The 10,352-nt window shown below is 42.0% G+C and overlaps 1 protein-coding gene across 1 annotated transcript in view; it reads left to right on the top strand.

Moving 5' to 3' along the window:
- prkd2 (protein kinase D2) overlaps positions 1–10,352 on the top strand; it is a 38,554-nt gene that overhangs the window by 3,078 nt on the left and 25,124 nt on the right. The window contains exon 2 of the mRNA XM_027280202.1: positions 1,402–2,451. Within this exon, the coding sequence (XP_027136003.1) occupies positions 2,131–2,451 (321 nt within the window). The 5' untranslated portion in view covers positions 1,402–2,130. The remainder of the gene's footprint in view (positions 1–1,401; positions 2,452–10,352) is intronic.

Raw genomic sequence — 10,352 nt, 5'->3', positions numbered from 1 at the left:
ATGCATACATGTGTTAAACTTAAGGTGAGCTCAAAAAAAAAAAACCTACCTACCTTCAGCAGATGTGAAAACAGCTTTATATTTTGATATTTTTGTTAAACTACTGTTTCCAAGCTCACGAATGGACACAACCTCCCGCAGCTGTTTTTCACAGGCTGAGCAGTAAGCCTTACCCCTAATGAGTGAACTGATCTTAATTTGTAAAATTAATGGAGTTCTGCTTTAAATGCCCCCATTTAATAACTGAATCTAGTAGAAAAGAAGATTGCGCCCAGGGCGCAAATGTGGCCAGGACTGGCGCTGTATGAGCCTGAAATGCTGCTGCCCTATGGCTGATCCTACAGCCACCATGTCATGATATCTTTTAATATCATTTCAGTAAAAACATTGCTTATTTTCACTTTACATGGATGTTGTACAATGTTTTGGTACATCATGGCTGCAAATGTTGATACTTTTGTTCCCCCCTTAATAAAACTTTAGAACTGTGGTTACATATCCATTTTCGCAGGAAAAAATGGCATCATAGTAGCCCCGACATCGAACTATCCCAAACATCTCCCTCTTGTGGTGGAAAGTAGAAGCCTCGCTAACATTATCTGGACCTGCTGAGTTATTGAGGTCTATTTTCACATCAGCATTTGAGCCGAGCACAGTTACCCGTGATTAGTTTGCTTTAATGAAATTGAAATGAGACAAGATGTGATGTTGTTAGTGAGTTTCAGCTATTTCTACCAAAAATAGAAAGTCACTATTTTCATCTCCATACTTTCTTTTGAAAAATAAAATTAGTACTGCAAAGTTCCATTCGAGCAGGTGGTAAAGGCAACCCAACCTCTTTTCTATAATACATATCCTGATGTGTAAGAAGAGAGTTCCCCATTTTACTGAAAACACTAACTTTATATGCAAACAACTCCCAAATAGGTGTGGTCCTATTGTGCATTCTGACAGGGGTGTGTCTACTAAGAAATGCAAAGAGAAATGGTGTTACAAAGGCAGAATAAGGCAGAAAACTCACAGAGACAGTATAAGAGGGAAGATGAGGAAGAGATGGGAGGGTTTTTGTGAGTGTGGAGCTGCCCCCTCGGGCAACGTAACAAGATCTTTAGATGGCTTTGGCTGCTTGAATGCTCGGGGAGGGAGCAAACAAGACGGATAACCCCAAACCAAGGAAGGAAGAGAGAGAGAGAGAGAGAAAAGGAAAGGGAGGAGGGAGAAGCCTGGGAGTTGGGAGTCAAAAGGCGGGACTTTCTGAGAATCGATTGGCTTCAGGCCGTGTCAGTCATTTCACTTCCTCTTTGGCTGTGGCAAAAAGCACAGAGGAGAGGGCAGGAGGGAGGAAGGGAGGGAGGGCGAGAGGGAGGTACCCTCACACAGCTCTCTCTCTCTCTCTGTGAGTGTGTGTGTGTGTGTGTGAGAGCTTTTTCACAAAAAAGACTGAACTGGGGCTGAAACTGAAACAGGGCAAGACTCGTAAAAGCAGTGCAGTGTTGTTGCTCTCCTTCATTCTCACGGTTTCCTGTTTAAGGAGGCCATTTTGTAACTCAGCCTTGAAGAAGAGCACAACAAAGTTTTGGCATTGTTTTTTTCTCTCCCACGGCCCGGGGAGTTTCACAATCAACTTGTGGACTTTCTTCCCTGCAGAGCAACTTCTTTGGACGAGCGAGGTGAGGGAGGGAGGGAGGGAGGGAAGAAGAAGGTGGAGGGAGGAGGGTAGGTTTCCCCCCCTCCACCCCTCTCTCTCTGCCTCAGTGTGTCTGTCTCTTTTATGAGTCTCTCACACACTTTCCTCAGGTTTGTCATGCATGGACAATAGCAGCAGTCTGCCCGACGAGAGAGAACACGATAGAAGTGTCTGAAAGGAGGGAGAGAAAAAAAACCAAACACCGCTTCCTGGATAAGGGTTTCTTCCTTGATCCACAAGGACGGGGGGGTGGACACAGGACACAGAGGAACCCTGGACTTTCTGCTCAGTGTGTATATGTGTGTCCATGTGTCAGCGTGTCTCCTCCACTGAGACAGTTTGAATGACTGTGGGTTTTCGGAGAAGTCTACACTGCACCTGGGCGTGTGTTTGCGAGTGTGTATGTTGAGAGCTTCGGGGCAACCAGAAAACAGGACTCTTAAATGGCTAACGCCAGCCCTTGTATGCCCTCAGGGGCTCTGGCCCAGGTCTTCTTTCCTCCTGGGGGCTCCTCACCGCCCGGCTCAGCTGTGATACAGCAGGGGACCCCCATATCCATGCCCTCTATGCCAACAGGTTTTCCTGTGATGGACCTGACACCGGGACAGGCTCCTGGCGGGGCTGTGATACCCTCACTGCCTCCCACACCGGCAGGGGTATCCTTCATCATCCAGATTGGCCTGACCAGAGAATCTGTCCTGATGCCCCAGTCTGCCGACCTGGCCTATGTGAAACAAATTGCCTGCTCTATTGTCGACACCAAGGTAGGAAATGTGTGTGTGTGTGTGAGTGTAAACTGGGCGTCTACTTTCTCCAGGTGGAAAGCTGTTTATGTCCAAAGTTCTTATGGCACACTTTCATATATGTATTCAAGCTCTTCGTCAATCATCCGGCTTCTCTTTCACTCTTTGTTTTTGTATCTCGTTGTCCCACAAAACTCTTTGTTTACACTCTACTATTCTCATAGGTAAATGAGAGGGGTTAACCATGCACGCAGACAAAATGAATAGACAGCTTTGGCAGACTGGAAATGTCACAACTTTGCTCTAATTACAGCAATTAGCATTTTTCCCCTCACACAGTCGGAGGAAAACACTGATCATGCCACATCTAACACAGCGGACTAGCACAGGGATGTTTGATGGGCTTAGTGTGCTTGTACGTGAAATCATCAGTTTAAACATATGAGCCTTACCTTGTTGCGTATCACTAAGCTAAAAAAAAACAAAAAAAAAACAAGCCTGTCTCAACATGTTGTGCAGTAACTAAAGGAAGTCAACATTTAATGGTTGAGGAGAATTTGATAATGCCAGTATGCTTCTATCTGCCAGGAAGCCGGTGACTGACTTTTCTTTGTGATGGTCAAAAGTCTCTTTCACTTTTTTCCTCAGCGAAACATCAGAGGTTTTGCATTTCATGCCAAAAGTGCTGTTCACACCAGACCAATTTTAGTCTCTTTGCTGAGCGCTTCATTGATTTCTTTCTTCTTCTTTTAGCTGTCACTTTTAAGTTATGGCTTCATATCACCCAGGATGTCAAAGGCTGTATAACTTGCTGAAGGACAGGGGCATAAATGAGACCATAATTTTTCAATCAGCCACCCTAACAATCGAAATAATAATCAGTTTTTCAGAAAACAAACTTTTACTGCCTTTGCTTTGACTTTTGATTTAACGTGCATATTTTTGCCTTTAAGTCTTCTACAACTTGACATTTTTTTACCTTTTTTAGCAGCATCATTACTTTTAGAACGACTCATAATGATGCCACTTTAGATTCACCGGATAGCAATTGATTTTGAAACATTAGTATAATTTCCAAGAACGAACCAGACATTAAAATATTTCCAGCCTCGCCACTGGCGGGATGAGTAAAAGACCTATATCAAATAAATCTATCTTCTTCACTACACTGCAGAAGAAAACTTCAAAACAAACGCGCAGGGTTGTGGAGGGCAGAGAAGTTGTAACATCCTCTTTGCAACAGGAAGCAATGGGTGTTATGGGAAATATGGTCTTTATTTGAGAGCAACCAATGTTAATTTAACTATATAAGGCAACAAAGATTTTTTTGTGAGTAATATAGACCAAATGTACATGTATAGAAGAACACACAGGAGAGAACATTACCCTACATTGGTGTGATACTTTGAGCACGCCATGTGTTTTCATCCTCCAATTAAACTGCTAGGTGATTAGATTAGCAGATTTCCACCGCCTACTCAGAGCCGCTTTGAATAAAACTCCCCACAATTCCAAATATTCCAGGAAATACTGGTAGATCTCTTTCCAGAGCTTACCCACTCTGCTAATTTGTTTTTTTGCACACATTTAGTCTTTGTTTCCCCCTGTCATATGAGTGGTTTCTGTACTGTTAATTCAATAAGGTAGATCTGGCTAGATCCAACTGTGTTTCCATATGATGGATACAGATACAGATATGGTTGTGACAAGTAAGTGGTGTCATCAAAATTTTAACAGCAACTGCATGTCTCTACATGTGCAGTTCACTTTCACTTTTTTTTTTGGAGTGTCTTATCTGACAAACCAAAATGACATGCCATTGTGGTGTAGGAGAAGTTGATGTTGGTAGACTTGGTTTTGCTATGATTCTCCAGAGCTGTCATTGAACTCAAGGTTCCTCCCTTGCTTAGTTTTCAACAGATTGCCCATAAAACACCTACATCTGCTTCCAAATAAAGTCACCACAGATTGCATAATCATATGCCAATCATTTTAATGTTAAATTAGGATTCACATTTTGTTGTACATTTGAATCACATGGGACCAAAACACAGTTGGAAAAAAACAAATAAAAAAACAAAAAACATGTGACAAGGAGACACTAGAGCTTTTTGTAGTTCACTATGATTAACCAGGAAGAGTTTAGGTGCCTCTACTTCTGCTTCTTCTTTTAATACTTTTTTGATTGGCGGATCACATGAAACAAATTAACTTCATTACACGTTTGACAAAACAGTGACAAACAGTGAAACTCCTGTCCACAACTAATAAAAACAGTGTGTCACAGACTTCTGCCTGCATAGCGCATTATGGCGTTGATCAGCGGCAGAACTTTGAATGTGGAACAACTTAAGCATTATTTTTGTATTTTACTGAGTGAGTTAATTGGTGCTCGTTGGTCAGCATTGCCAAAAGCGGACTGGAGTGCTGGAGCAGATGTCAAAAACTGTCTCTATTCTTGGGTCATTCCTGTGCATTTTATTTCCTGGTGCCAGGAAAACAGTTAGATGGAAGGCGGGAAGTACTAAGGTCAGTTTGATATGCAGCGTGCAACTAATAAACAACCTAGGGTATATCATGACTGAGCTTCTAACGTGGTAACACCCATCTAGACTTAACTTTTTCTGTATTTTTAGACAGAGAAAGGAATGTTGATTTTCTCTAAATATACATATGGTACCAGATTGTGGTTCCTGCTGCACAGCGCAATTTAGAATAAGACTGTTTTGTCAGCAAAACAAGAGAAATTAGCATTCTTTTATGGTTTGGTTCTTTCTACTTCACTTTTTTTTAACATCTTCAGCCTCGCCCCACTGACAAGCCAAATTGGTACACTGACTGACAAAACTCTTTATTTCAAAAGTTTATTTCAAAATCTAGACCGTTTCAAAATCAAAATATGTGAGGCTAAATCCTTGTGAAATGTTTGCAAAATGTATTCATTTGTTGTACATGCACAGTCCAAAAAAACAACAACAAAAACACACACACACATCATGCATTGGAATATTTTACTCACTATAAACAAGAAAATAAAGAATTTATTTAATATCAGACTGTGGAATTTATCCAACTTAAAAGATACTTTAAAATGAAAGGAAATCTAGTTGATTTAACTAATAATATCCAAAAGATGGATTGTATTAATCTTATAAATCTTGTTTGACGTTATTATTTGCATCTCCCTGGCTTGTCTATTAGTAATGGGCGAGGTCTAAAGATAAGATAAATGCACCACTGATCACTATGTGTTCTTTCTTCTCTCTGGCTGCTCTGGTTTCCTCTCATCCCATGAAAGAAAGATTTTAGGATACTCCCACCATATGTTTTTGTCCAAGGCTCTGACCTCAGTCAACTACAGCTGTCCACTGCTCTGTGTGTGCCGTGTCTGAGTTTTACTTACTTGCTTTTTCTTTTTTCTTTTTTTAAAATCAAGCATCAGAGAAAGTCAGAGAAAGTTCCTTCATTCCCACAAACAAAAAGATACCCAGAGCCTGATCTTTCCCAAGCCTTGTTAAACCAGTCACACACACACACACACACACACACACACACACACACACACTCAGAAATCCCCCCAAATCCCCTAAATACAGAACTCCTGCCCTGCTAGAAGCTACAGCTTTAGGTGGGAGATTTGGACAATAGACAGCTTGTCTTAGTCTGAGTGCGACACATGAGTTGGACCGTGTGTGTGTACACGCATGAATGCCTACATTGGTGTGTTTAGAGGGGCAGTGAAGGCAGTACGGTACCCCACACCCCCGCCCACGTTCATCACTCCCATCCCAGAAAGGGTGAGTCACCAGTTCTGTTTATTCACAGGCTCCCTCCTTGTGTTCCATTGACACGTTTTTCCATTCACTTCTCTGTGGAGAAACACATTCTCCCTTGGCTTCAACTCCCAACACCAACCCTGAGTTAATAGTCATCTGACAGCTCTTGTCTATAGTGTCCTGATCTGAGCGTTAACCACGGTCTTTCACGCCCGAAATCTAAATCCACCTTCGGTTGTAAACAGTATCTAGACTCCCCACTTCCCACACCTTTTCTAAGCCCAATCTGGCTCTATATACCTGGGAACAGGGCTCGCCAAAATCCCATTTTGCCATCCCCAGCCCCCGCCTCCTCCTGATGGAACAAGAACTAATAGTGTGGCCTGGAAACCAGAGGTCTGTCTCCATTCAACCATGATGCAGCTCTGGTGCATTTGCTCTTTTGTTGGACAGGCCTCACTGACTTCTTTCTGCCTCTGTCGCTATTTCCTTCCCTAATTTTACATTTGTTGCTCCGATCTACAATGTTCTTATTCTATAGCTAAGACTTTGTTGCTCTTAGTGTTGATCTGTGAGTTTGTGTTTCATTAAAATATGTAGAATTTAATAAGAATGTTAAAAAACTCTTCTCTTTCTTTCCTTCCATCTCATCTCCTCTCCTCTCCTCTCCTCTCCTCTCCTCTCCTCTCCTCCTTTCTTCTCTACTCCAGCCTACTTATGCCTGTTTCCTCTTACTGTCTTTGGAGGAACTACATCCTACTCTTCCTCCTCTTGTGCCTTTCCCCCCCTCTGCCTCCTCTTTAGATCCTGTACTTCCTCCCCTTATCCACTCATCTCCGGTCCCTTCTGCCTGCCTTATCACCAACTTCCTCTCACGCTCTGCCTCCTCTTCCTCCTTGCATCCCGCCTCCTGTTCGTCCACTTTCCCCCCCTCTTTGTAGTCATCTACCCACTGCCACGGCCTTCCCCGTCAGGCTCACCTTTTCTTTCAGTTGTCTGACCTCTTGAAAAATATGGGGGAATTCACACTCCTGCCTCATTGTTCAAGACAACAATCAGACAGGTTTGGAGCAAATATGCTTTCTAGGATGTGATTCATATTTTCCAGTGAATATTAGACACTGGTGACAGGTAAAACCAGACAGTTTAAAAAAAACATAAGATCGGCAGAGTTAACATGCTGCACAGTCGAATCTGACTTGACATTCCCCCCCCCCCTTCACTTTACTTCTTCTTTGCCAAAAGGTGTGTCAGCTTAACGGTTTCTATTCTTCCAACAACAACCTATTTCGTCATCAATGAGATACACAGCAGCAGTGTTGACGTCAGTGGGTGTGTTACAATCTGTGCGTGTGCCAGCGTGTGAGAACCTGTTGAGTCCTGTCAGTGTCAGCCGTCATCACATTACTGGATTGTTAAGCATGTCTGCCCGACTAATCTGTGATGAGTTACGACACATTTAACAGCCAGCGAGCTGTGTTGAATCCAGCAGTGGATGCGCAGGAAGAACACTGTTTAATTCATTTATATTGCAGAGACTGTATATATTAATATACTTTTTCATTAGAGGTCAGTTAGAGGATGCCAGATCATACTGTAACATCATCAACTCGCAGCTAAAATGTCATCTATTTCTGTTTCATGTAACAAGAAACTCTCAGGATAAACTGTAGTAAATAAAGAGAAATGAGGACATAAGTTTCTTTTGTTCTTTAGTTTGATAGTTGAAAACGCAAAGAAATATCAGCAAACACACACACACACACACACACATAAACATGCACACACAGCTGCTGTGAATGTGAGCCCCTGCCCTGGCCATTGTTTCCACCTCCGTTTTGGAAGGGGCTGTTTCTTTATCTCTCTCCCTGGAGAAGCAGTTTGGCCCTGGGAATGGGATCATACACACCACCTCCTGTTTACCTCACTCTCTTGTACGTGTATTCTGCACACACACATGCAGGCACACACACACACATTGTAAAGTAACAGTTGGCCCTGATTTTCCTGATAAAGTCTCAGTCTGACAGACAAGGTCGTATTGTTTGCGTGAAAACAACACAGCTCCGTGTTCAGCGCTGCTGTAGGTGAGGACACTGATTTAATTTGGTCTAAATTACAACCTACAGTTACACTTTCATCAACTGACCTGATCTAATGTCATGAGGGGTGGTGGGGGAGATTGTCTTGCTGCCTGGATTATTAAAAAGCCTCCCTTTTGTGTGAGACCGACTGGGCAAATACACTCTGCTTATCAGCCCAAAACCTTTGTTGGTCAATGAATAAATGCCAGTCAATTAGCAAGACACTGGCAGGTGGACATACAAGTGAAAGAACAAACCACACCTTTATCAGGCTGCATGACATTTGATGACTGACTGAAGATTGCATAGACGGTCACCAAGCGCAGCGGCTCTCTGCCAAACACTCTGACCCACACGGAGGTTATAATTACTTTATCTAAAACCTTAGTGCTGTATAGGAAATGGTGTCTATTTTCAAAGAGTAGACCCACACTGACATCTATCAGTTCTGCCTCTTTCTCTCTCTCTCTCTCTCTTTGCTACATTTGCATGGTAGCGGAACAGCTTTGCATGACTGACTGTCACTGGGGAAGCTTAGTTCACACATTTGATTAGTCAAATCACACGGCCTCTACCCTGGAGCCCAGTGGCGGGGATGTGAGGTCGAGAAGGGGTGGTGGCATGGTAGATGGAAAAATTTGAAAGGTTCAAATTTTGAGTGGCAGCAGAGATTGTGGAAATATTGAAAAGAAAATATTAGAAGGATGAACAAACGTAATCTGTATCATTGTTCAGTGTATTAACGGGTCATTTTTGTTGATTTCCAGTTGGGTCTTAAGTTTTTAGTTTTGCCCATCATTTCTGCTGGTAACACTGCTAAACACTGGGACCACAACAATGTAACAAAAAAGTCAGACAGAGCAAGAAATGGTCGTCACACAGGTTGAAAAACACGTTTTAAACAAACCCCAGTTTTACCATTATTTCGATGAGATAGATTAAGAACTGTGAGTATTATTTAATCCTCTGGAGTTTTACCAATGACCCTATCCATTGCTTTTGCAATTGTTTGGACCCTAGAGGGTTAAACTGAAATACAAACAATACAAACACAGTTAAGAGACTGTTCATTCATACTATCTACCATTGAACGTTTCTCTTTTGTTGTTAGTTTTTAGTTTCGGGGCCCTATTTTAATCACACGTGTGTGAATGTGCTTATAGTGGTACGGTGCACAGACTACGTGGCCGTCTTCAAGCTGCTATTTTGGTTCATGTATGTGCAACTTACATGGCTGGGTGAAGGTGAATATAGATGAAATAGATTGTGGCAATCAAAAAATGCACGCTCAGCAGTCTTTGGTCTCATCGCTCTGAGAAAACTGAGCCAATCACAGTCAACACAATAGCTCAACAAAAAAACGCTAGCCATGGACAGATAGTGTGTGTTTTTTTAAATAGAATTTCTTCACTAATGATAGTTATAAATAAATAATAAAAAAAATATTGTTGACGTGAGCACATCCATCCAATGCTACTTCAGTTTGAATTGTACTGTCATAACTATTCATACCATATCATATCGTAAAGTGTGACTCAACAGTGTCTGCGCCTTTATAGATGTAAAGAATAAAACACTAACTAAGAACAATAACACACAAAGGAAGCGACGATGCTGCTGTCATCTAATGTCCTCCGCATAAACAACAGATAGCGAGTTATAAGTGTGTGTATAGATTTATAGAGGATTATTTTGTAGCAGCCTGGTGTCAATTGCACAAAATTTTTATCAAGGAAAACATAATGGATAGCCGTGCATGGCACTGTGCTCACCAATCAGATTTTTTGCTGCCTTCAGATGGCTGCAGAGCTTTAATGAACTACAAGAGGAGGTTTTCATACAGTATAAAGCAGCTGTGGACGGAAAGCTTTTGGGTCTTGGACTCCACTGTAGTGATGTCGCCATGTTCCAGATCCCAAGAATTACTTTACCTGATTTTTTTGCCATTCATGTGTTTCTGTGGCCCCTGCATTCCTTTCTTTTGGTCTGAGATCTGAGCAAAAGAGATCTTATGATACTAATCCAGCGATTAGCATCGGTAAAAACGATTTTGTGCCGTAAT

Source organism: Larimichthys crocea, chromosome VII (genome assembly GCF_000972845.2).
Source record: "Larimichthys crocea isolate SSNF chromosome VII, L_crocea_2.0, whole genome shotgun sequence".
In the NCBI taxonomy this organism is placed as follows: domain Eukaryota; kingdom Metazoa; phylum Chordata; class Actinopteri; family Sciaenidae; genus Larimichthys; species Larimichthys crocea.
This window is presented reverse-complemented; position numbering and strand designations above follow the sequence as displayed.